Raw genomic sequence first — 26,844 nt, 5'->3', positions numbered from 1 at the left:
ATAGCTTATGGCTTCACTGAGTTACGCAAGCCCCTTCGCCACAGCAAAGCAGTGATTCATGAAGGGGTGATAGCTCATTATCTGCGATCTGTTTAAAAACGGAACAAAGGGCAGTTAGGGCAGGAGACGTCTTGGAGGTTCACAGCATCAAGTAAAGAGCCCGCAAACTTCTGTGAAGGAGCAATTTCAATTGCAGGATAAAAGCTCCGTATGAAGAAAGCCTTTGTGTCTAGTAACCCTTGAATGTGAAAATCACATGACAATCCTTTTTCCTAAAATGCTTACTTGTGAAAGAACTCAGAGAACATTAAAAGTTCAGTTGTAGACATGTTTTGTGCGATACAAGCCCTATGGAATATTCTCTTCCAATACACGTTTAGGGTGCTTTGTCCTTAAATCAACTGCTGTCACTGGGGCAGAGGAATTTCTGCACATGCTCAAAGGGTTTCTCGAACTAGCATGTCAGGATGTTTGAAAACAAAATACAACAGTTTATGAAGCATATTTTAAATGTAGGAAATACAACATAACAGATTTTAACTGGTGACTAAAACAACACACTGGTTTTTTAAAACTGAGATGCAGACAAAATAGGAGAATGCCCCAATGCTCATAAATGTGGTTTTGTCACAAACTTAGTGACAGAAAATGAATAGACTGATACAGTCTAAACCTCTCGTTTTAAATTGAAAGCCTCCTCTGGCCATGATTCTCTGTGCAGAGTGGAATCCCACCCTATCCCTGGGAATCTCTAGAGTGAAAACACCATATACTTTGGGAGTATACAGCTTAACTCTTCTGCATCCCTCCTCTGTGGGACATACACTGTGGTGGGACATGGGAGAGGGACTTCTCTGTTGTGACACCCTGGGTAGAATGCCCTCCCCTTGGAGGCCTGATTTGCCCAGACGTTGGTTTCATTTTGGTACTGTTAAAACATGGCTCTTCGCCAAAGCCTTTGAGGGCTAATTCCCTAAAGTTGCACACTGTTTAAACTGTTCTAATGTTTTAGATTATTTTCTAATTGGTATTAGCTTGTTTAATGGTTTGATATGCTTTTAGCTGTTAAATTATTTATTGTTTTATACTGTTTAAATTAATTTTATCTGTATGCCGCCCTGAGATCTTAATGATATAAGGAGGGATACAAATGTTTTAAATAAATCAAATAACTTTAGACCGGAAATGCCGGTAAGGATCGTGATCGACTGGAACTCCTTTCTCTATGGTTGGAGCTGCCTGGATCATAGAGGTGGGGGGGAAATAGCGTCATGGTCTTTATCGCGATATTAAAAGTCTCTATGGCCAGGACTCCGTCACATGGAAAGGGGAAACCAGTCTGCGTTTACTATTGGCCAGGCTGTGTCACATGATAGAAGAGTTCCTTTCTGGCTATTGGTCGCCGCGACTTAGAACGACGCACGCTTGTGGAGCAAGGACGGGATTGGTCCGGCAGCGGTCAAGTGGGTGCGGGGGGGGGGCAGCGTGCCGGATTTGTCGCGTGCCGAGCGGAGTCCGCGTGTGTGCCGCTGACAGTGGCTGGATGTGGAGGCGGCTGCTGGGGGTGACGGTCAGAGCCATGTCTGGCGCGGGGGCGGCCTCCGCTCCCCACCGCCAGCGGCCGCCCAAGGACCCGTTGCGGCACCTGCGCTCGCGTGAGAAGCGCCTCGGGGCCACGGGCGCGTCTGGGCTCGGAGGGGCCAGCACCGTCTTCGTGCAAGTGGCGGCGGCGGGGACGCGAGATGCGGGAGCCGCGCTCTACGTGTTCTCCGAGTACAACCGGTCAGTGCGGTCGGGAGGCCGTGATCCTCTCCCGAGATATGCTTTCCCCCAGCAGGTGCAATGGAAATGCCAAATTGACGGCAGTGCCGGCTCGTGCCCTGTCATGGTGGCGCTTCCTTCCCTGCGTAACCTCTCTGCTAAGGGGTGTTTCCACTCACAACGAACTCGTATTTATTAAGACAGACGCTCCTCGAAGTAAAACATCTGGCTGTTCTCCGTTCCCTGTATTATGATTGGCACACCCCACGCCCAGTTCCGTACCCAGCCTGCATGTACTCGGGGTTGTATCCAGTGTTAGTCCTACTTAGAGTAGACCCATTGAAATGAACGGGATTTAAGTTAGCCTAACGTTGGATACAACCCAGGCTCTTTGTTGTCTTTTCCAGATGAGCTCCTCTCATATAAACAGGAGCAGAGGTATACACACCCACTTGGCTAGGCTGTGCTGGAATCCTATTTAGTCATCTGCAGAATTCGCTCCAATTGTGAGCCTAAAGCTGTTCCTCATTTTGCCATGGGAGAGTGAGAATCTAAGGGTGCTTCCAGAGGGAGGGCTCCTAGTGCTACCAGTTAGAAGGCATTGTGCAACTATGCCATTTCTTTATCCTTAATGGATTTTGTGTTAAGAAAAAAGAGAGAAGTGGTGGGAAAACACCAGGAAGTTACTAGTGGAAGATGATGATGTCTGGACCGCTGTGAAATTCCATAAATGAGGCACAATGATTGCACAATAAAAGCCTCATCTTGAAGAACCCCAAGTCGGTGTGGGGGGTAGAAGATAGATTGGAATGTACTGGTAGATCTCCGTATGATTTGTAGTAGATCACCAACGGGTTTTAACTTCCCATTGTTTAACAGTGGCAACAACGAAAAGGTTTCTTCCCCCCTTTTAAAATAGGCTGCTCTGTTGGAAGAAAGCTTGGGGGAGGGGAAACCAGGAGTGACTGTGTGACTGGACTGTGAGCTCAGTTCTGGTACTGAAAGCAAGTTCTTGGGTTGAGCATGTGCTCAGAGGTACCCAAAGATATATGTTTCTCTTCTTCCAAGCCACTATATTGTGCCTGACTCTGGTTGGTGGAGCCGAAGGTTCTAGTAAAAAGCAAAGTAGACCTTGCAAGCCTGAAGTCTGCTCGCCCTTCGTCTAAGTCAGAAGGCAGAAAGTAGAACTCCAGATGTTTTGGACGTCAACTTCCAGCATTCCTGACCATTGGCTATGCTGGCAGGGGCTTTGGGGAGTTGAAGTCCGAACATCTGGAAAGCTCCCTTCTGCCCACTCCTGGTCTAAGTCTTAATGACCATAACTCTGGACACTGTTCATAGTAAGATGTTTCATTTCAGGTATCTGTTTAACTGTGGAGAAGGAGTGCAGCGCCTTATGCAAGAGCACAAGTAAGCAAAATTAAGCACTGAGGATGGGTAGTTAGAAGACATGCAAGCAAGTTAGTTAATACAGGTAAATTCAGTAATAAGACTTGTCTTCACCACAGGTTAAAAGTGGCTCGCTTAGACAATATCTTCCTCACCCGAATGAACTGGGCAAATGTTGGTGGTTTGTCTGGTGAGTTCAGTCACTGAATATATTCTGTGTGTTTTAATTAGGCTGCCTTGAGTTCCCCTATACAAATGGTAATGCATAGCCAGGCTGGTCTTATAACGATTAGGTGTAAGTTGTTTTCAAAAGCTCTTGTGTGAGAAACATTGTTTTGTCACCAACGTCTATTATATCGCTGTGTTAGAATATGGGGGTTGGGGTATCCTTATTTTTTAAATTTTGGTTTGTAGTATCTGTTCCGGGGTTTAAAACTGGCTTTGGTTTGATTGGCTTCATGACATCATGTTCATGCAGCAAAGTTCTAAAAAAAAAAAAAAGTGATGGTGGTGCTGATGCTGCAGCAGCAGGTAGGGGAACAAAGGCTGGAAGCAAGCTGAAAAACTCTGCTAAAAGAAGACAGTAAGGCTTTTTCTCTCCCAGAATCTGTGTCACACCTCTTTAAAGCACACTTCTCACCTCAGATGTTTGAGGGCAAACATTTGACACAGCTTTACTTAATATGTTGTTTCTGGCTCTTAAAATCAGCAGGTGCTTGTCAGACATGCAGCAGCTGTCTCATCAGCTTAGGCATGAATTTGGCACTTCAAATGAAGCTTTCTTAACAAAAATTACTCATGATAAAGTGCATCAAGCTCCTGACAGCCCATGATATAATATTGCCTGAGAATGTTTGTTTACAGTGAGTCTGAAGCAACTTTTCCTCAGCCTGCTGTCTTCATGGAGTTTGGAGGTCACCATAGGTCATATCTATCTTCTGGTTATCACCATCATGTGATGCTCCAGTTTGTGATGAAGGTTCTGCATCCCTGGTGTAGTGGTTAGAGTGACAATCTAGGTCTGGGCAGCCCAGGTTTAAATCTCCATTCTGCCATGAAGCTGATCCTTTGTGTCTTGTGCAGCAGACATATCTTTGAATCAGTACTGTTTAAGTTTTTCTGAGTAATTTTGGAAAAGTAAATCAGTACCTAGTTAATATATTACTTTTTACATGTTTACTTTGCTGTGATCATGGGCATTTGCTCATTTTATTAGCACAACAGCCCTGTGAGATAGGCTAGGCTGGCAGGTAATGACTTGCTGAAAATCAGCCAGTGAGCTACGGGGTATGTTGGGGATTTTAACCCAAGTCTCCTCCAGTCCAAGTTCCAACCCTCTATTCAGTACAGCAAACTAGCTCCTATTTTGTGTATATTGCCTTTTTATGTTGTACTCAGCGAAGAGAGCTAGCATGGTTAAGAGTGTCAAACAAGGTCTGGGCAGTCCAGGTTCAAATCCCCTCTCTGCAATGAGGCTTACTTAGTGATCTGGGGTCAGTTGCCATCTCTCAACCTAACCTGCTTCACAGGGTTGTTGTGAGGATAAAATGTGGCGGTGGGGAGAAGTAAGAACCATGTACACTGCCTCGAGCTCACTGGAGGAAGGGTGGGATAAAAACATAGTAATAAATAAAAGTACCATGTACCAAGTTGAAACATATTTTAAGTTGAAAAAATGCTGATTTCTGTAACTTGACTACTAGTAGGCCTTTTTTCGTACTTTTCAAGGCCCTTCTGCAAATTCAGGCTGAAGACAGTTCTTAAGGTCAAGTTCTTGCTTTTTTCCAGGGATGATCCTTACCTTAAAAGACACGGGGGTTCCAAAGTGTGTGCTTTCTGGACCACCACAACTGGTGAGTGGTGCTCTTTCTACAGCGATCACGTGTGAGAATGTTTATTCCAGAAGAATAACATGACATTCAGTGATAAACGGTGCTAAGTAATCCTTCTTCTGGAGACCCCTGGCTGTTTCTGGGTTAGATTCATATTGTTGCTATCCTACTTGTGAGCTGTTCACATCCATAGAGTCCAATCCAGACTTGCTAGTTTATACTCTTCTGGCATACTTGAATACCCATTGTGTTCTAAAGCAGGGAACAGCAGAATTTGGGGAGTTCTGAAGATAAGGCAATCTCTGCGGTACTGTGTCTGTTGATAGACTCTAGGATGTAAAGTTTATTCCGCACCTTCAGGAAAAATGTGATGACATTCTGAATTTTTGCTGTCTGCTTCCCCTCACCCCGCATTTCATAAGTTACATTCTGATGTGCCTTCCTTGCACTTCCTAAGGTGCTGTTTGCACTCTGGAGTGCACGTGGTAATGTAGGAATTATGATAAGTTTTTCTGAGTGTGTGTAGTGGCTAAGACCGAGCTGTGAATCAGGCAATCCCTGGTTTGAACCTTGTCTCTGCAGTGAACTCACAAGGTGGCCTTAAGCAAGCCGCTCTCCCTTCCTCAGCCCCCCGTCTGCAATATGGGGGAGAATAATGTAAGATTATGCATGTGAAGCATTTTGGATGCTTGAAAGCACTCTGCAAATGTTAAGTATTATTATGTGTTGTACTCTATTAGTGGAGCATGGGAGGTATATGAGAGTAATCCATCTACTGTATTGCTAGGACCCCCTCCCCCCGAATGCTGAGGTTTTGACTCTCTCTTTACTTTATATATTCCAGCAAAACTACCTGGAGGCAATCAAAGTCTTTTCTGGGCGATTAAAAGGAATAGACTTGGGTAGGTACTTCAATTCAGTATATGCCTCAGGTCCATGTTCGCTGCAGTCTGATGTTACATTCTTACTGATTGGGTGGCAGACTTATCTAACTAGACCATATCTTTGCTGTTGTCTTTGGTGGTTTGATGGTGTGGCAGCTTGTTTCATGACTGCTGACTACACCACCACGTTCAGAGGCATCTAGCAAAAAGCCAGCATGAGGATTTTGGGATTTTTTGGTATCTTTTGGTTTGCCCATGTAACTGTATTCAATCACACAATATTCTTGTTCAATTATATTCCTTTTAACAAGAAAAATGTGCACTAATGGAGCCACCCTAATGTCTAGTATTTGATCTGTTCTGTTACTAGCTGTGCGGCCCCATTCTGATCCAGAATATCAGGATGAAACAATGACTGTCTATCAGGTTCCCCTGGTAGGTGAGTAAAGGTACCCTTATTTTAACAGTTAGGAAAGAATGGGTGGAGCTCAGCTTTGCAGAGACCTAAGCACAATGGTGGATCTATGACTTCTGACCCTGAAGGTGAAATTCTGGATTAAACCAAGGGCAGCTAGGACTGAACATGAGCTCAGGACAGACTTGTGCCTCTGATCTGACTATGAGAGGTTTTGCTGGGCTCCATTGTTCTTTTCTATCTGTTCCATAACTTTCCCTTCCTGATGGTGAATAGCTTTTTACCGTACAAAGTAGTACATGGCTTCTTATTTATCCTCACAACTTCCTTGTACTGGTTAGCTAGGCTGAGATGGACTTGCCTAGGCCACACAGTGAACGTTATGGTTGAAAGAGAGACTTGAATCTGGGATTCTTGTTAAACCAAGCATTATTTATACTGTATCACATTTATGCATTCCTGATAGTAAAGACTGATCCATGCCCTTGAGAGGGGAACATGCCCTTGAGAGAGGAATTCTCTGCCTTTTAATATCCAGATCTAAAAGGATAGATGTAGTGATAACTGAGAACCCAGATATTTTGAAACCACCAATATGGTTATGGCAGGTAACAAATAATTAGATTTAAACTGATAGTATTTAGCAGCAGATAGCAGGCTGCTCACCAAGTATCATGCTTCTATATAAAGAAATTCATAAAGGCATATGAAAACAATTAAACAAGGTTGAGACTTCATTATTTCCTGTTAAAATAGTGTTCCCAAGGCAGAGCTGCATTTGTGTGTGTTCTAACCTTACCTCTCTCCTGTTTTTTCTGAAACAGGCAAAAAGGCGGCAGATGAGCAAAGGCTACCTCCGAGCTCTCCATCACCAATAGGTGGGGCTGATCAGAAGCACATCTCAGGACCAGGATCTCCCTCTACGGAGCAGCAAAACTTAAAATTTGACAGCAGTAAAGAATCCCCCAATAAAATGGGTGAGGGAGGCTTGCTTCTTCTTGATTCCAAAAATGATGTGTTGGGACCCACCAATGAGCTTCAAATACCTTGAAGGAGAGTTGCCAGGTTGCCAACTGTAAGTTAGGGGATATTGCAGCGCAGACTTTAAGTATCCACCCATCACTTTTTTTTTGTCCAACTTCACTGGTGGGTCTTCCTTGTGAAATATTTAGGATTTTCTAGCATAACTAATGTTAAACTAGATTAAGGTGTGTATGTGTGTGTCTGCAGTTTATTTGCTTTCTGTTCTAAGAACGTAAGCCATGCTAGATCATTCCAAGGGTCCATCTACTCCAGCGTTCTGTTCACACAGTGGCCAACCAGGTATGGACAGGGAACCCACAATCAGGGCATGAGTGCAACAGCACCCTCCTGCCCGTATTCCCCGGCGACTGGTGTACATAGGCTCACTGCCTCTGGTACTGGAGGTAGCATATTTTGATCCAGAAGGATCCTCAAGGTGGCTTACATAAAATGCATTACAATAACATTGAGGCTGCTATTACCCCCTCTAGCATATGGCATTGCTCTGGGGTAGCATATCTTCCCGCGCCTCCCACAGAAGTTATTTTCTCCCCAGAACAGGAAAGGAGGAGTTCTGGCAGTAGCTGAGCAGCAAATTCTCCAGAGGGGAATAAGATAGTTAGGCCTGCAGTATTTGGGGCTGTATCAGCTGGGGACCATTTTCAGGATGACTGTTTGTCATGCTGGCTTGTTGATTTTAGCAGAGGATGGATCTTTATAAGTTTTGGAAAGTGCTTGATTCTTAAATATAGGGTTTCTGTGTTCTTTTTTTTTTTTTTAAGATGGAAGGCTGCGAATTGGTCAGAGGGATCCATCTCTTGTGGTTGCATTTATTTGTAAGGTAAAAACTTCCCTGAATAAGACGTATCAGTGGCTGTTGTGCATCCTGCTTCTGTGTACAGAATGGCATAGAATGCCTTTGTGCATCTGCTTTAATTGTTCAGAGCTGGAGAACAATTTAGGCTGAATATGAGCCTGGTGCTTTGCTTACCAGAATAAGTGAGTACTTGTTTTTCTCACTCAGCTTTTCTGAGTTAGGGAAATGCTAAGATTGCAATCCTTCTGAATAACCATTCTTATGATTGTGATGCACCAGGGTTTAAAATATATATTACAAAACAACTTCTGTGTGCTTTACTTCATATCTCATGTTGACTAGTAAGTAATTTTGATCGTGGAACATCTAAAAGTGGTGATCATTAAAATACATGCAGCACAATTCTGTGCTTATTTATTGCGAAGTGAGAATCACCGTGTTCAGTGCGACTTACTCCCTAGCAAGTGTGTCTAGGATTGCAGCCTTTGACTGCTTTCTTACGGACTGGTCTTAGTCTTGGCTGCCTATTGGGAGGATTCTTTAGTTTTAGATATGCCTCACTTTGTACGCCAGGTGTTTTCTTCATTCCTAGTGAGATCTTTCACCCCTCCATTTCTTGTTTGGAGCGTGCCAGACAAATCTTTGTTTCCTTGCCTCTCCTTCTGATGTTAGGTTCAGTTTGTAGGTGTTTTTAGATACTTTTCTCATGTAATGTCAACTTGTACCTTGGTGTTGTTGTTCAGTCGTTAAGTCGTGTCCGACTCTTTGTGACCCCATGGACCTTAGCAAGCCAGGCCTTCCTGTCCTCCACTCTCTCCCGGAGTGTGCTCAAGTTCATATTCATTGCATCGGTGATGCTATCTAGCCATCTCATCCTCTGCCGTCCCTTTGTCCTTTTGCCTTCAATCTTTCCCAGCATCAGGGTCTTTTCCAGGGAGTTTTCTCTACGCATTAGCTGGCCAAAATATTTGAGCTTCAGCATCTGTCCTTCCAATGAGCACTCAGGATTGATTTCATTTAGGATTGACTGATTTGACCTCTTTGCAGTCCAGGGGACTTGTAAGAGTCTTCTCCAGCACCACAGTTTGAAAGCTTCGATTCTTTGGCGCTCAGCTTTCCTTATAGTCCAGCTCTCACAACCATACATTACTACTGGGAAAACCATAGCTTTGATTATACGGACCTTTGTCGGCAAGGTGATGTCTCTGTTTCTTACAATGCTTTCTAGGTTTGCCATAGCTTTCCTCCCAAGGAGCAAGCATCTTTTAATTTCATGGCTACAGTCACCGTCTGCGGTGATCTTGGAGCCCAAGAAAGTAAAATCTGTCACTGCTTCCATTTCTTCCCCTTCTATATGCCAGGAAGTGATGGGGCCAGATGCCATGATCTTCATTTTTTTAATGTTGAGTTTCAGACCAGTTTTTGCGCTCTCCACTTTTACCCTCAACAAGAGGCTCTTTAGATCCTCTTCGCTTTCTGCCATTAGAGTGGTATTGTCTGCGTATCTGAGGTTGTTGATAATTCTCCCAGCAATCTTAATTCCGACCTGTGATTCATCCAACCCGGCGTTTCTCATGAGTTCCATGGGGTTTTCTTGGCAAGAATACTGGAGTGGGTTGCCATTTCCTTCTCCATTGGACCACATTTTGTCAGAACTCTCCACCATGACCTGTCTTGAGTGGCCCTGCACGGCATAGCTTATGGCTTCACTGAGTTACGCAAGCCCCTTTGCCACAACAAGGCAGTGATCCATGAAGGGGGTACCTTGCCAGTTGAAGTAATTTAAAGCATTGCCAGAAATAGGTGACTAAATTAGTTTTGTTTCCTTGCAGCTCCATCCAAAGAAAGGGAATTTCTTGGTGCTCAAAGCAAGGGATCTTGGCTTGCCTGTGTAAGTGCAGAAGGATTTCCAATGAACCTTTATAGATGGAGGCATCCCACATATTATCTTCCAAGATCGGATAATTTCTCCCCCGTTTTTTTTTTTTAGTGGCACTGCAGCAATTGCTCCCATAATAGCAGCTGTGAAGGATGGAAAAAGCGTAACGTTTGAAGGCAGAGAGGTATGACTTTTTGGATGATCCTTTCACTCAGGCCTGTCTGGACATTCCCCTAGCTATAATGCATGGTCTTGTGGATGTAACCAAGCAGGGCTTCTACTCATTGTTTGGGCTGGGGGAACACAACCTAAAATATTTATTGGATCTTTATGTTGATTAGTGGCAATATCTGCATGAATGCTGCTGCGCTAGATACTAATGTCTTGATTTGTTCTTGGAACCTGGAGAAAAAATGGCCTCACAGATTCAAAGGGAGATTTTAAATTGTTTCTCCTGACCACCATTGTGGATGGAAGTAACTGCTTTTCTGAGCCCAATACCTAAATGTTTAGGGATACGTTTCCCTCCTTCTTTCAAAAAACTAGCACCCGGGGTCATCCTATGAAGCTGAGTGGTGGGAGATTCAGGACAGATAAAAGGAAATACTTCTTCACACAGTGCATAGTTAAACCATGGAACTCGCTACCACAGGATGTAGGGATGGCCATCAATTTGGATGGCTTTAAAAGGGGGTTGGATAAATTCCTGGAGGAAAAGGCTATCAGTGTCTCCTAGTCCTGATGGCTATGTGCTCCCTCCAGCAGCAGAGGCAGTGAGCCTATGTATACCAGTTGCTGAGGAATATGTGTGGGAGGGTGCTGTGGCACTCTTGTCCTGCTTGTGGGTTCCCTGTGGGCAGCTGGTTGGCCACTGTGTGAACAGAATGCGGGATGGGATGGACCCTTGGTCTGATCCAGCAGGGCTCTTCTTATGTTCTTATGTACTGCCTGTGAAGTACTTGCACAGATGGCAAGATTTTTTTCTACCATGCAGCCCTTGCCTCATTAGAGGTAGACTTCCAGTTGCCAACTTGGGAGGCCAAGTATATAGCATTTGAACTTAATGTCTTCCCATAAATTTTAATAGCCCATCTACCCAACTACTAGAGCATGTGCTACTGCAGATTCTAATACAGCATACACATAAGTAGTGTGTATTCATATGTGTGCCTTGTTGCAGATCTTGGCTGAAGAAATTTGTACCCCCACAGACCAAGGTGCAGTCTTCATCATATTGGAGTGTCCTCATGAAGGTTTCATAGATGCAATCTGTGAAAACACCACACTGCAAGGGTATGGTTAAGAATGAGCATGTCTGCCTTCATATTCAGGATTTGGGGAGAGACTCTCTTCTTGTGTAGCTTGTGCTTACTGCCACCTGTGCATCGGAACGTCTGACTACTTCTTTGATGTGATTTACTCTAGTCCATGTATAATAACACTCTCTAGAAGATTCCTTACATTTGCACATAAGAATATATCAAAGTATTAGTAGGTGTCAGAGTTGTAGCAGTAGCCAGGCTCCAGTAGGTGAGTGATTTGCGCAATGAATGCACAAGTGATCTGAAACCACAGGGAGTATTTTCAAATTAACAGTACAAAAATGCATATGGTGCCAATACCGATTTATACTATTCTGATTTTTGGAGCCATCCGTGTGATGTCTGGAAAGGTAGTGCTTCAGGAAGAGTGTGTGTGTGTGTGTGTGTGTGTGTGTATATATATGAATAAGTATCAATTATTCTTAGTCTCAATGTTTTGAAGCCAGCATTGGATTCTTAAGCACCAAGAATAGTTCTCTTCAGAGAACTATATAAAATATTCAGATTTCTAGGAGCCCTACTGGCCTGGCACCAGGACTCTCCTCACCCTACCTACTTAGGTCAGTCTTTCTGAAAGTGGTTGGCATCCCCAGGGTGGATTGATTTAGCATGATTTAAATTCTCAAGAAAAAAAGTGATTTAAATAATTGATCAAGTTTCCCATTGATAATGCTGCACCACCTAAACAATGGTGCAGATGTGACCACTAAAATCATATTAATTTTATAGAAATGCGTCCTTTATTTCAGTGTATTCAGTGTACAGGCATTGACTTGGTTTAGAGATTAACTGTAGAGCTAGTGTGCTTATATCCAGTTTATTAACCTAGTTATTTAAGAGAAACTTAGTATTTGCATTATTTAAAAAATCCAGTTTAAACTGTTAAAACAATAAATTAATAATAATTGTTTTTATCCACCCTGAGCATCCCTGTATGAATGCAGTTTTTATTTATTAGATTTATTAGCCGCCCATCTGGCCGGCCACCCGGCTACTCTAGGCGTCGTACAATACAAATAACAGCACCAAATACAACAAATTTACATAATCAACTGAACAAAACAGCATTGCTCCAAAAAAGCCCTAGCCCACCCCAAACAGCCAGGTTTTCAAAGTCCAGTGGAAGCTTATCAAAGAGGGGGCATGGCGGAGGTCACTAGGGAGGGAATTCCACAGAGTGGGGGCCACCACAGAAAAGGCCCTCTCCCTAGTCCTCACCAGCCTAGCTGTCCTGGCTGATGGGACAGACAGAAGGCCTTCTGAGGCCGATGTTGTTGAGTGGCATCCCTGGTGTTGTTGGAGGCGCTCCTTAAGATAAACTGGGTCAGAACCATATAGGGTTTTAAGGTCAATGCCAACACCGTCAATTGGGCCCGGAAAACCACTGGTAACCAGTGCAACTCCTTTAGCACCGGAGTGATGTGGTCTCGTCTACGGCTGCCTTTAATCAGGTGGGCCACCATGTTCTGCACCAACTGCAACTTCTGAACTATCTTCAAAGGTAACCCCACATAGAGCGCATTACAGTAGTCTAGGTGAGAGGTGATCAGGGCATGAACTACTGATGGGAGCAGATGGTCAGGGAGGTAGGGGTGCAGCCGCCATATCAGATGGAGTTGGTACAGTGCTGTCTGGCTCACGGCTGACACCTGAGCCTCCATGGACAGCTGGGAGTCTAAAATGACCCCCAGACTGAGGACATGGTCCTTTAGGGGCAGCCACATCCCACTGAACACCAGGTCAACCTCCCCCAACCTCCCCTTGTTTCCCAGTTAAATGCAGACCACTCTGCAGAGCCACTAGGGATAGCCAGCATCTACACTTCCACTATTTCACTTTTGGTTGATTTTGTTCTATGGTGGCAAGAGAAGAAAAAGTCAGAAAACAGTAGCAGGAAAAAGTAGTAATTTTTGCATGTAGGGTTAGAATATGAAATGCCCATGCAGGGAATACTGGACAGCTGACTGGAAACTAGCATTATGGGGCAGTTGGCAATGCACTGCTGCTAGAGGAAGGGTGGTGCGGTGTGTGGAGACATGGGTGGACAAGTCTAGGCACACTGTTCTTAGGCATCTGAAGGATCTTTCTGTATGAGATTTGCTCTTTTCCTACATTTAGTGTTTGATGCAAGGGCCTCTGGAAATCCTTCTGCAATTAGGGGTGTATGGCATTTCTTGCAAATACCTGAGGCTTCCAGGGCCATTCTGTGCTCCAGGTTTGGCCATCTCAGGAGTGATGTGAAAGCATTCTGTGGTTTGGGCAGGGGAAGTGGATCTCTTTAGGTAGGTTGTTCCAGGCTTCCATGTGGCTTGTATCCAGCGTTCATCCTCCATTTTTATGGTTCTAGAGGAAATGTGGTAGAAAGACACAAATAGCTAAGTTAGAGTTGATGGTTTATTTTGGTTTTTCTCAAACATTATGTACATAATTTGGGGAGGGGACACTTCTAAATGTACTCCACTTTCTAGGCTACTGTCCCAGTCCAATACCAATCACCTGGTCCACAGGTGAATTCAGAGATGCTCGCTGCTGTGTGCAAGGATCAGTGGACTGAGGTCGTAATTTCACATTGGCATTAGAACAGAATAGGATAACTTTACCTTCTCCTAGAACCGTGTACAAGGAATTGTCTTTCTTTTCCCCAAACACAAGGGCATGCTGAAGCTGAAATCCAGTTACTGAGGGCTCATTGCCAGGTGGTATTCGACCTACCCAGGTCTTAGCTGATGAGGGAAAAGACACCGCCTGCCTTAGGGTCTTATGCCTCCCTGGAGCTTCACCCCTCCCTGTGCTCTTTGTATACAGTATTTCTTAAAGAGGGACTGCCCCTCAGTTTGAGAAGCACTGCTTTGTATTGGATGCTTTGTTGCAGGTATCAAGAAGGGAAGCAGGAGAATCCTGTGGCTTTAGTCGTTCATATAACACCAGAACCTATTCTGCGGGACAGTCGGTATAAGCAATGGCTGGAAAGGTTTGTGTTTTTGCTGAAATTGCGCACTGTCCATAGCTTAAACGGATGTGCAGTTTCCCCTCTTATCTAGCACAAATGGGATTGGGTCTGAGGCATGGACTTCACTGGCATTAATTGACTTCCTATTGCTCTGTGATGGGAAGGTGCTGACAGGCAAGCTAAACAAATCCTGCCCTCACATCCTGAGTGACAGGCTAACTACCCTCACATAAAGGAACCCAGGGAAAAGATGTGTGTTTAAAACTGGGAGCATAGTAAGGAGCAGACTGTGTAAGGTGAATGCACTGTGAGTAATGTAAACCATGGTTGGGCAACCCCTCCCCCCGCCCAAGAGGCTCTACTTGGAAGGCATAGTTCTAGTCCCACAGGGAACACCCCCCTCCCCCATGCTTTTTAGGATGTCTAACTTCAAGCTTTAACATTTAATAAGGTGTGCTAAGCTTCTCTTATCCCACCAGATTTGGACCAAATACTCAGCACTTGATACTCAATGAGAATTGCCACTCAGTGCACCATCTCCGCAGCCACAAAATTCAAACACAGCTCAACCTCATCCATCCAGAGATCTTTCCAGTGCTCACCAACTACCAAAGCAAGGTGAAGTCTTTGCTTGATTAGAAGGGTGTCTCTCTCTCTCTCTCTCTCTCTCTCTCTCTCTCTCTCAGCAGGCTTAATAGCATAGTTTAATATTTTTCTGTCTGCCTGTCAGGAAGAAGAGGCCATGTTCAGCGTGCCTGTTACACGAGGAGAGTGCCTGCTCAAATACCAGCTGAGGCCCAAACCAGAATGGCAGAGGTTAGTGGACACTTAAATTTGTCCTGATGGGACTGAAGGCATAAAGATCCACCTCTCTACTTTCTTGGTACCTAAAAGTGGAACTAGACACTGGCTGCGTTTACACAACACGCTAACCCACACTCAGTGTTTGAGTGTGGGTTGTTGTTGAACTATGGGTTGTTTGTTGAACTGAGGTTAGTGTGTTGATCAAACCCAGGACATTTTTCACAGGGTGGCTTGTTAACCATGTATTGTGGCTTATTTTTCTCCAACAAGCCACTTTGAGAACCCATAGTTTGTTGTTGGGTTGTTCAGGGTGGTTAACAAGTCACACTGGATGATTAACAAGCCACCCTGTGGAAAATGTCCTAAATTTGGTCAACACGTTACCCACAATTCAACAAACAAGCCACGGTTCAACAATAATCCACACTCAACCGCTGAGTGTGGGTTAGCATGTTGTGTAAATGCAGCCACTGTGAGTGGCATGGAGCTGCTGCTATTCCATGCCATTCTGCTCTCTGCTGCATAAACTCAACATTATTTTAAGATTAAAATCCTATTTTAATTAAAAAAACCCAATAGAATAGCTTGGCACAAGGCATGGTATGACACTGTGCTGTGGGAAAGGGTGGGTGTAACATACATCATTGGCTAGTGGGGATATAATAATGTAATGTGTTAAACTAGGCATTATGAGGACAGGGTGGGGGGAGATGACAGAAAAGAGATGGAGTAGTGGCAAGTGCAAGTCACCTAGCATCTATTTCTGCCCTTAGTGGTACTTGTCTACCAGAGATTGCTCTCAAAATTCTTTGTAGCAGAGGTGGGGAATGGTGACTTGTAAGGCTTGTTCCATGAAAAATTGGTTTGGAACATTGAAGTGTGGACAGTTTGAAAAGAGAATAGTTTGGAAGAGCACCTTTTTTTCAAGCTGTTTCTTGTCTGATGTATTGACTGTCGAGAGACTGTATGTGAAGTACCTGGGGTTCTCAGGTGAAATATGTAAATGCTCCCTTAGAGTTGGTGGACTATGCTAAGTGGAAGGTGTGTTGGAATGCTCGGAAAAAGTAATGAGGTGCTTTGCCTTGGAAAATTAAAATGGCTGTTTCTCTCTCAGAGATTTCCGGTGCTCTTTCTTTCAGGGAGGCTGTTACTGCTTGTAATTCTGCTGAATTTGTAGCTGAAGCCTTGGAGCTGCCTGACTTCCAGGATTGTGTGCAGAAGTGCAAGGAGAGCTTACCAGTCCAATCGGTTTTATCAGGTGAATAAGCTGCCTGTAGTGTACTTTGAAAGGGCTAACAAGACTGCTGTCTTGGGGGAAAAGCATCCTTGATTTTTTATAGATTTTGAGGGCTACACAAAAGGGATATAACTTTGCAATTAAGGAAGTTGTGAGCTGATCATCCCTAACACTCATTCAAATACAGTGATTTGAAGAGTTGGGTCATTGTCTTCGAAGGGATGCTAGAAAGAAGCAGGCTCCAGCTCCCTTTCTTTTATGTGAAGTGTATATCCTTTGAGATAGTCTCTGGCAACGATCAGCTGGAATAGCAGACGTTGTCTCCTTCCCCCTAGTCCCTCCCCCCGCTCCAAAGATGCCTTGGCTTTCTTATATACTCCTTCTAACTGTCTGATCGTCTTATGTTTGTAAAGGATTACTGGAACTGTTTTCAAGATGTCGAATAGAATGTTGTGGGCCCTTGTTATTAGAGTGTAGAACGGGTGGAAACGTGCACGCATACTCACATGTTTCTATACAGGGTACCATATCAGTTATGTTCTCAGGACTGTTTATGTTTCCAGTACTGAAGAAGGGAAAACTTAATAGGAAAGTTTAAAAAAATAAACAAATTGAAAATAATACTGTTGGTTCATAAGGAAGTTACACTTTCTGAGCTGAAAATAGCTAGAACCCAGTCTCTTTGGCACTACTGGGATATTAACTAGTGACTGATTCACAGCTTGTTCCTCCTAGAGTACTGTGTTTTGCTTTCCAGGTTAAGCAGAGGGAGGTGGAAATATGGTAACATTGTGGTTCGGATTCCTTTCAGTGGAGCACGCTTTGGCCAAGTAGCATGCTGTAGGCAAATGAATCCCACCACCATAATTTTACTTCTCAGTTTGAATGCCTGGGTATCCACAGTGTATTCTCCAAGATAGGTTTAACTCCCAGTAAAATTATCTCCCCAGGATGCCCAGAAAGGGGAGAGTATGCATGTTAGGCAGTTCTATTACTGAATTTTCCTTGGTTGCTGGGATTTGTGACCTATGTGTGAGACATAGAGAAGAGTACACATTATGATTTGGTGGAGAAAACACCAATGTAAAAGCAGTTTCCCACAACAATTGTAACACTTAGAGCTGCTATATTCTGCTTTAGTACAAGATGGATGTGGATAGTGCAGTCAAATTTTGTCTCTCTCATAGCATTTTTCCTCCTGATGAATGGTTAATTTTTAAGTTGGATGAGTGAAGACAATGTAGGATGCGAGTTTGCAGAGATTTAAGTGCTTTTTGCTGTCTTTCTAGCAAATACGGACTGCTACCCAGAAGTTGTATTCTTAGGGACTGGCTCTGCAGTCCCAATGAAAATCCGGAATGTTAGCTCCACTCTAGTGAACATTAGGTAGGTACCAGAGGTTGGCATACTGGGAGGAAGGTTCTCTTATAAGGAGGCATGGACAGATAACATCAGTGTGAATGATGATGGCTAAAAATGTGTGTTAGCCTTGTTATCAGGCACTATCTTGCAGTATCTCTGCAGCAGAAGGCATTGGCCTTCACCCACAGATAGAAGCATTTGGCTTATGTGTCTGCCGTTGCACCGTTGGTGTACTCCTCTCCCTGTTCCTGCTCTGAAGTTGACCTCAGACTTATCATCTATCTGGAGATATTGGTAGTAGATGGCTCTTCAATATGTGACAAATAATCCCTCCTTCTAAGATTTCAGTTTGATTTCCCCACTATGATGCATGCTGCTTGCTCTCTTTTGAGCAAGGACTATGTGGGAACCTCTATAAATCTGGAAAGAGCTAAAAATAAAAACCAAGACAAGCATCAGAGGAGCCATGCATATTAAAGTTGGGGATCAGCCAGGCCAAAGGCCTGCCAAAACACTGAATGTCATTGTTGACTGAAGATTCTCAGGGAGGGTCCAGATAGATCTCTCCAGGATAGGGAGTTTCACACCTTAGGAGGAGCAGTGGAGAAGGCCCTCTCATGCTTTCCTGTCAACTGTAGTTCAGATGGTGGCAGGGTGCTTGGTAGTGCCACCTTGGCTGATCTCTTAGCTCTCTCTTCCATGGAACAGTATCATGAGAGAAGCTATATCATGTCAGGATCACAGTTTCTGTGAATTGCAGTCCTTTGACTACTTGGGCACTGGACAGATATAGCAACATAATTCACACCAGTAGATGTAAAAATGTATACGCACTCTTCTGACAGCTCTACCCAGTCTCTGCTTCTGGACTGTGGAGAAGGAACATTTGGCCAGCTCTGCCGCCATTATGGACATGAAATTGACAAGATACTGTGTAACATTGCAGCTGTTTTTGTGTCTCATATACATGCCGATCATCATACGGTGAGTATTGTATAAGGGTGGGCATTGTAGCTTTATTTTTCTATTATACATTATGTTGATATCCTCAGGAGAGTGCCTGATCTTCACCGTACCTTCTCCCCCTTGCTTCTACTCATTCCATTGAAACATAAAATGTCAGTGTGTGTAGCTAATTTTTCTGAGTTGCAAAGCACTGTGAAATGATCACAGTATTCAGTGGTTAAACAGCTACCGCAATTTGTTAACATCATCTACCAAAGGATAAGTGATGTTTGAAAGCAGCCCCTTGTCTCAGATTAGATTTCCTAGTAAATTAGAACACTTTACTTACCTGGCAGGTAGCACTGGGCAAAGCTACTTTCTCTTCATAGCTTTGAAAGTGAAGGCATCTTCTGCAGGTGAGGTCAGTTATTTCTTTGCACTTAAGGCGAAGTTGCTTAAGGCGAAGTGTATAAGAGACTAGTTGCCATCTATTTACAATGGGCTGAACTTCTTTCTCCTAGGGCTTGTTGAATATCTTGTTGCAGAGACATCGTGCATTTGTAAGTACTTCAGCTTTAAAGCTAATATTTAAACTCTGTGATGTTGTTTAAGTGATCTAGTACCTAAGTAGCAGTAGCATGCACCATGGTCACTTCTTGCCTTGCTTCTGATGTGTTCTCCCAGTTTACTGATGCTTGCAAAATCTCTCCCCTTTGCTCCTTTCCATTCTCAGATGACCCTGGGTCAACCCTCTAGCCCACTGATACTGGTCGCGCCCACACAGGTCATGACATGGCTGCACCAATACCATGATCACTGCCAAGAGATCCTGGGACACATCAAGTGAGTAGGTACTGAGTGGTTTGCTTTAGTGTGAAATACTGATGTATCCTGCACCTGTCAGATAAAGCTGCTGCCATATTTTACCACACTGAATGGCACTCAGCTGTGAAAATGGTATTTACTGCCCTGTGCTTTGTCTTATATTGTCACAAAACATTCAAGCATCCCTTCCCCCTTTGAAGAATCTGAGCCAGTATCTATTCTTAAATTGTTTTAATTAGGTAGCATTTTTTGACAGTGGTCAAGATTGGACCGGAGTACCTAATTTTATCACCACAGTTGAGACCTTTTGTATTAGCCAGGTTAAAAGCAAAGGTTGTCGCTCATTATGAAATACGTGTTGGCACTCTTGATTGCTTAGAACGTTGTCCTATAATGTGGGCTCACTTGTAAGATGATATCAGTTTGACATAAAATCTCGTTCTTCCTTAGAAAATGACACTTTCTGCTTCTCATATTCTCTTACCCATGAGGGACAGGGAATCCAAGTTGGGAATGGTGGAACATTTTGCAGGCTTTATTGAAATGAGATTACCTTGGGTTTACTTTTCCTAGCAACTAGGCTTTTGAGCTCAGATTTTCTCGAGTCTCATCACTTGCACTCTTTCTCAGATTGGTCAATAAGAACTAAATATTACACATTCCACAGAGTACAGCAGATTATCTGCATGTTGAGTGATATTTTCTCTTAGCTTTAGCATCTAGAGTGGCTTTAGGCATGGATCATTACCATTGCTGCTGGATGTTCCTGAAGATAATTGGTGGAGGTAAGAAGACTCTCCAAGTGCTGGTGATAATCCATGTCATAAACTACCCTAGACACCAAAGCTTACAGGCAAGGACAGCTCATCTTGAAATTTCAGTGCCCATTTGCGTGGTGACGCTCTAGAAGTTACAGCCCAGAATCTGGTGAGTGAAATGGTCTAGGGCATGAATTGCTCCCCATGTGTAGGCTGCATCAGTCTCTAATCAGGTTAGATTGATTTTATTTATTGTACTTATATACCACCATTCCTTGAAAGAGCTCAGGCCAGTATACATGTGTCTCCCCACCCACCCCCATTTTGTCCTCGTAACAACCTGTGGTGTAGGGTAGGCTAACAGAGTGACCTGGTTTGCACAAACACAGAGGGGGAAATAGATCATTATGGCTTATTTCCCCTGCTGCACATATTGGTCACATGCCGGGGGATTTGTATAATTACTGTTACCGGTGCGACTTGCCATGTCATGCAAACGTAACAAGGGTGGGTTGTTGCCATAGTTAACAAGCAACCCAGAACCCATGGGCTGTTGTAGCATTCTGGGGTGGCTTGTTAATCACAGCAACAAGCCACCCTTTCTGAGTTTGCATGACATGGCAAGCTGCACTGGGCACGTAATTATGCAAATCCCCCCAGCAGGTGACCTGCGCGGGCAGCTAGGGAAATAAGCCACCGCACCTTATTTCCCGCCTCTGTGATCATGCGAACAGGCCCAGTGAAATCTGGTTCTAAGGTGATGACTAAGGGCTTTGTGAGAGCAGAAGACTTTACTAAATATGGGAACAAATGCCCAGTAGGGGCTTGGGAGGGAAGAGTGTTATGATAGATTGTGCTTAAGAGGTTAATCGAGTACCCCTTGATGACTGCTGTAGTAGTATTGCTGCTCTTAACCTGCTTGGTTACTCTTGAAAATAATAGGAATAATTTTGACATAATCATGGTGTCTCTTCTTCCTTGCAGTATGATTCCTGCCCGGTTCTTAATAGAAGGGTGTGATATCTTTAAACCAAAAGCAAAAGCATTCTTTAGTTTGCTTATGAAGAAATATGACTTTGCAAAGGTAAGACAGGTATGGGGTGATGTAGGATGTAAGAAAGAGCATGCGAAGGAGATCTCAAGCAACTAACATGCTGTTATATTCAGTTTCAGACATGTGAGGTCCGGCACTGTAAGAATGCCTTTGCTTGCTCCATGATCCATAAATCTGGGTGGAAAATAGTCTATTCTGGTGACACTATGCCCTGTGAAGCTTTAGTTGAAATGGGTAAGTGTTTTATATGCTCATGGGTTGTGTCCATTGTTGAGAATGCTGTGTGGAAAGCCAAGTGTTTTCTCCCTTGACCCCCCACCTTTTAAATGGTGGGCTTAGAGAATTCCTTACTCACCTCTTAAGGTGTGATAAATACTGTTTTCACAGGAAAAAATGCTTCTCTGTTGGTTCATGAAGCAACACTGGAGGATGGCTTGGAAGAGGAAGCTATAGAGAAGACACACAGGTAAAAAAAAATCTAGAAGTGAGGCAGCATTGCTCTTTTCCTGGAAGACACAGGCATTTCAGAAATTAAAAGGCAGGACTCTCTTGAGTCTAACCAGTAATAGAAAGCATCTAGAGGTAGCTTGTGTTTCTCTAGTATAGGCTTCTCCAAACTGGTATCTTCCAGATGTGTTGGACTAAAACTCCCATCAACTCAAGATGGGTTGATGGGAGTTGTAGCCCAACGTCTAGAGGGCACCAGGTTGGGGAAGTCTGCTCTAGTAAAATTGTAAGGTTGGTGCAGAAAGAAGCTGTCTTCTGCCTTTGGTACTTCTGTGGTTCACACTTTGATTAGGTCTGAGCCCTTTAAATTCTGGGAAGTCTGTTTTGCATCATAGGGCTGTTTTTGTTTTACCTTGAAAGCAAAAAGGCTAGTCACTGGATTATGTCCTCTGAAATACGTAGTTTCTACCATGAAATCAAGAATTGTATACAGTGAAAAGTTGCAACTTCTTTCAGTCTTCAGCAGGGCATCCTAGTAGGATGCCCACAAATTGAGGGCAAACAATATGGAATGATAATCTTTTCCAGAGCATAACTGTATGGCGGAATTAGGGCAGGAGCTCTGGGCTCCTGAGGGCTGAAGACATAAATGATAGTTTTGCTCCTGCAGTGGTATGATGTGCTTTTCCGCCCCTTCTAGTACTTTCTACTATGAAGGGTATCTGCTACGATGATGTGTGAGGGGAGCCTATTTCACTTCCACTGTGCATGCTCAGTGTTTTTCTCTTGTTCCTTTTTGTAGCACTACCTCCCAGGCAATTGAGGTTGGGATGAAGATGAATGCGGAGTTCATCATGCTGAATCACTTCAGCCAACGCTATGCTAAAATCCCTCTATTCAGTGAGGATTTCAATGAGAAAGTTGGAATTGCATTTGATCATATGCAGGTGAGTTAAGAATTTGGTTCAAGTTAAGAGTTGCATGTATTTATGTACTCAGTCGTTCTTCCTGGGTACGGGGCATTCTAAGAAAAATAACTTGCGCCAAGGCTTCTAAACCAGGATTTTAGCAAATGCAAAGGGGGGATTGGATGGCAAAATGGTTTTTCGTGTAGTTGAGGATGCAGGAGAAGAGATAGTAAGTCGGATTTCATCTACATTATCTAAATCCAATCTAATTAGCTCTTAGCATGCCCTAGCCATATTTTAGCTCAGCTTTCCCATATTTTAGCTCAGGATGTCACTTCGTGACACTGCTCCATGCATGTTTGGGCAGCACATGTTCGGGCAACATTCTTACCACCCTGCCTTCCCCTGGAGAAATGCCAGGTGGGGTGGCATTGGATGCCACTGTCTAAAGGTGCATGGAGACCACTGGGCGGTGGCACATGCTTTCATGCACTCTCCCAGTTGCTCTCTCCCATGGGAGATAGGCTGGGAGGGGGAGGCTCTCTCCCGTATACAGGAAGGCACTTTCAGCTGCTGCTCAGTGTTGGGGCTGAAAGTAGCACGGAGCACCTTCAGGTAACAGCATCTGGCTGCTACCTGAACATACACTTCCAGGCCTACTTTCTCCTCAGCCAGGCAGCGGGGGCTGTCTTTGGAGACAGTGAGGTAGGTAGGGGTGTGTGTGTGTGTGTGTGTGTGTGTGTGTGTGTCTTGGGAAATGCCGGTACAGGTGGGGCTTAATTGTGGGGGCTGGCAACTGTAATTCCTGGCTTGGTCTGTCAAAATTTGTGAATCGTTTGTCGTGCTAGCTGGGACTGATGGGAGTTGTAAACCAATTTGTCTTCAAGGCCACAGGTTGGGGAAGGCTGTTTTAGCTTTTGTGGGATGGTCTATGCTGATGGATACAACTTCTTACATATAAATGAGTTGAAAAAATCAGTGGTGGCTCCAGAGGCTGCAGTAGTCTAGCGACAGGGCAGTGCTCTGGCTTGCACTGAACTTTCTTCTCACGTGCTCTGCGCAGTTCAAGGAGAACTGAAGGTTAGAGGATGGAACTCGGTGTTCATCCAGCACCCAGAGGACTCTTATAGCATGTGCTGTCCACATATCTCCTCTATTAGAAGAATGTATAGGCTGTGGATTGGTGGAGATTCTGAAGAATTATTGCTGTTTTAATATGAGTCTTTTTTGTCAGGTGCGCTTTAGCGATTTTGGCACTATTCCAAAACTGATCCTGCCCTTGAAAGCCTTGTTTGCGGGTGAGATTGAGGAGATGGAAGAGCGGAGGGAGAAACGTGAGCTACGTCTTCTTCAAGAGGCAATCAAAGCTTCTGAGGCTCGGACTGTTGGTGAGAAGAAAGCACCAGCCAAAGTGAAATTGGACCACACAGGGGGGTCTCATGGAACACCAAACAAAAAACTCAAAACTGCCAATTGAGCAAAGCAGCAAGTAGCTGCCTTTGTGCCTTTCTACCAGGGAGAGTGGCGTATGCATGATGTGCGGTGTGCACGCAGTACTGACAAATCTAGGAGGCATCTGCACATTTGAGCTTGGACAAACTGGTGCCCACCTGGTAAATTACCTGTGCTGCTTCTACAAGTGGAAGTCCTGCTGGACTTATTGGCTCCACAGGTAGCAAAATGTGCTTCCTGGCTGCAATGACCAGAAACATGGTCTAACCCATGGGAATATTTTATTTCTTTCCTTTCTTTTAAGAATCTGAGGCAAGAGAGTCAAAAGTATGATTTAGACCAAGGGAAATCAGGCCACGTCAACAAGTGGGGATAGAATTTCTCCACTAAGTGATGCTGCTTCTTAGATTGTGATTCCCTAAATATTTATCAACATTTAGGGGATGAGGATTTCACAATACAAGAGGATGTGTTGTGTTGTAACCATTCATGCCTCAAGTTAATACTAGATATCTAGGAATCTAGGATTAATATTCCAGTATTTCTCCCTACTTTAGTATCTGCAGCATAATGCTGTAGGTATTCCTTACTTAAATATATATTTTAAATTCAGGGAAGCGGTAAATAGAATTTACTGAATACATACATTGTGTGCATGTTGTCCCAGACCACTTATTCAGTTTGATCACTGCAAAGCAAAAGATTTTAGAACTGTTCTAACCTACGTTCCTGCCTTCCTAATTTATTACAGAGTATGTATCATTCTGTCATATTATCCGGGGATGGGGAACCTGTGGACCTCCAGATGTTTGGACTCAACTCCTCTCATGCCCAGCTGCCATGGTCAATGGCAAAGGATGATGGGAGTTGTAGTCCAGGCGTGTTTCTCAGTGGGGCTTTTATTGTGCAGTTGCCCTGCTTCAAACACCAGTTTGTGTGACTGAACAGCCCAAGCCATAGTGGGCTGTGGTGTGTGCGTGTGGCTGTGTTGAACATTCCAGCCATGATTGCAGCTTTTTGTGTCATCCGAACCTGGCAGGGGGTAGGTTGTGTGAGGGCCAAAAAACCCTTGCAGAACCAATGGCTTGTTTTATAGATATGCGAGCATTGTTATACTTTCACGCAACCCATCCCCACCATGTTTGGACAATACAACAAATTGTGGTAGTGGCATGAATATTCAAAAGCCACCCAGCATGTACCACAACGTACTGTGGCTTAAATAAGCCACAGTGGGCTGTGGTGATTGTGCAAACCAGGTCAGCATGTTACAGGAGGTCTAGATGATGTTATCTTCCATTTGTAACGCCTGTGTTTCCTCACCACTGCTTCCATCCTTCTTACCACAAACAAATCTTTTAGTGAAGGAAAGACAGAATAGCAGTACGATGTATTTGATCGGTAGCACTAGGAGCTGTCTCTCTGCAACCACCCCAGTGATCCCTGGAGGACCACAAGTTCCACACCCCAGCATTATGCCTTTCCCCTTAGCCTGGATAGGGAAATTTTACAGATGCACCTTTTTCCCACTTGCACCAGACATGTAGTCATGGCAGCATTTCTGTAAAAGCCTTGCAGGTGGACGCCTCATGGCTGGTCAAGCATTTTAATAAGAGGGCCATCGTTGCTAATAATTCTGAGGTAAGGAAAAGTTCACAACAGCATGACATCTGTTCCTGTGCACCAAATTTCGATTTTTAGGGAGAGATGGCTTATAAAATGCAGTCAGGAATTTGTAGTTGGAGATAAGGAATGAAGCTGAAGCAGGTTCACAATCATTGCAGTTGGGGTTCGGGGAATAGCTAGTCTGCTGCTACAGATGTAATCTCCTTGCACTAATTGGGAGCACAATCCAACAGATGTAGCATGTTCCTTAAGCAGCATGCGGGAGCAGTTGAGGTGGCTGTGTGAAAGATGTTCCTGATCTGCCGAATCAAATTGCAGCTGAGAGAGAAATCAGAAAAAGCTGCTGTAGCCGGTTGGTGATAAGAGTAAATCCCTGTTCTTCCTGTAGTGCCAGCCTGATTCTACAAGAAATAATAATAAAGATTTTCCTTCATTCTAACTCACTCCTAGTACTAGTAATGTTGCTTCAAATTGCTCTTCCCTTGGCAACCTCTTGGGGACTCCCTTGCAGTGGTGTAGTAGAAGCTGACAGATCGCTAGGTGAGTTGCTGCCTAAAGACACCATCACAACCATCACAGCTGGCCTGCTGAGCTGAAGTTGCAAGCCTAAGCATGCTTACTACAAAGTAACTCTCGGGGTAGGTTATGAGAGTTTTGGGTAAAACAGGCTCCCACAACCACCTTTTAAAGTAAATAGGCTTGTTGCTTTTTGTATGCCTCATGCCCTTTATTCTTTAAATAATTCAAAATCTAGAAGCATTTGCTCCTTCTGTATTTCACAACAAGGCTGTGGTGGGGAAAAGAGGGGGAAGAAAGCCTCTAGGGCCTAGAATATATTTAAGATTAAATTGCTAAAAAAATGTTTAGTGAGGGTGTTTGGGGTTACAGGGTCTAACTGTATGTGATGTTAAATATGTATTAAAGAAGGCTGCTTAACACTGCCACTCTTTTTTTTTTTTTTTTAAGGAAAGACAGCCAGTTGGGGAGGAGTGGTGATAAAACAGTAAAGAGTGATTTCCACCTCTGCCCTCCAGCAGAGGGAAAGGACTCCCACAGCCAGGAAGCCCCTGGAATTTCCCTCCTGCAGTGCATTGCATTCTGACTTTTGCTACTTTGGAGCTGGGGGAACAGGGCGTTGTGCAAGGAAGGGAAGA

At 44.0% G+C, this 26,844-nt stretch overlaps 1 protein-coding gene across 1 annotated transcript; it reads left to right on the top strand.

Moving 5' to 3' along the window:
• The first annotated feature begins 1,334 nt into the window (after positions 1–1,334).
• Positions 1,335–26,626, top strand: ELAC2 (elaC ribonuclease Z 2). Its single transcript, XM_084838393.1, has 24 exons — positions 1,335–1,782; positions 3,121–3,171; positions 3,270–3,340; positions 4,939–5,003; positions 5,827–5,884; positions 6,237–6,305; positions 7,106–7,258; positions 8,087–8,145; positions 9,954–10,012; positions 10,112–10,184; positions 11,181–11,293; positions 14,195–14,293; positions 14,752–14,890; positions 15,003–15,088; positions 16,216–16,334; positions 17,603–17,699; positions 18,521–18,659; positions 19,142–19,180; positions 19,354–19,463; positions 21,188–21,287; positions 21,371–21,491; positions 21,645–21,723; positions 22,507–22,651; positions 23,847–26,626. Exons 1-24 carry the CDS (start codon positions 1,370–1,372, stop codon positions 24,087–24,089), a joined length of 2,700 nt encoding a protein of 899 aa, XP_084694519.1. The 5' UTR covers positions 1,335–1,369; the 3' UTR covers positions 24,090–26,626.
• The last annotated feature ends 218 nt before the right edge of the window (positions 26,627–26,844 follow it).

Source organism: Heloderma suspectum, chromosome 2 (assembly GCF_057233095.1).
Source record: "Heloderma suspectum isolate Gila_16-S chromosome 2, 16-S_ref, whole genome shotgun sequence".
Lineage (NCBI taxonomy): Eukaryota > Metazoa > Chordata > Lepidosauria > Squamata > Helodermatidae > Heloderma > Heloderma suspectum.
The sequence above is the reverse complement of the archived record's forward strand: the minus strand, read 5'-3'. Positions and strand labels throughout refer to the sequence as shown.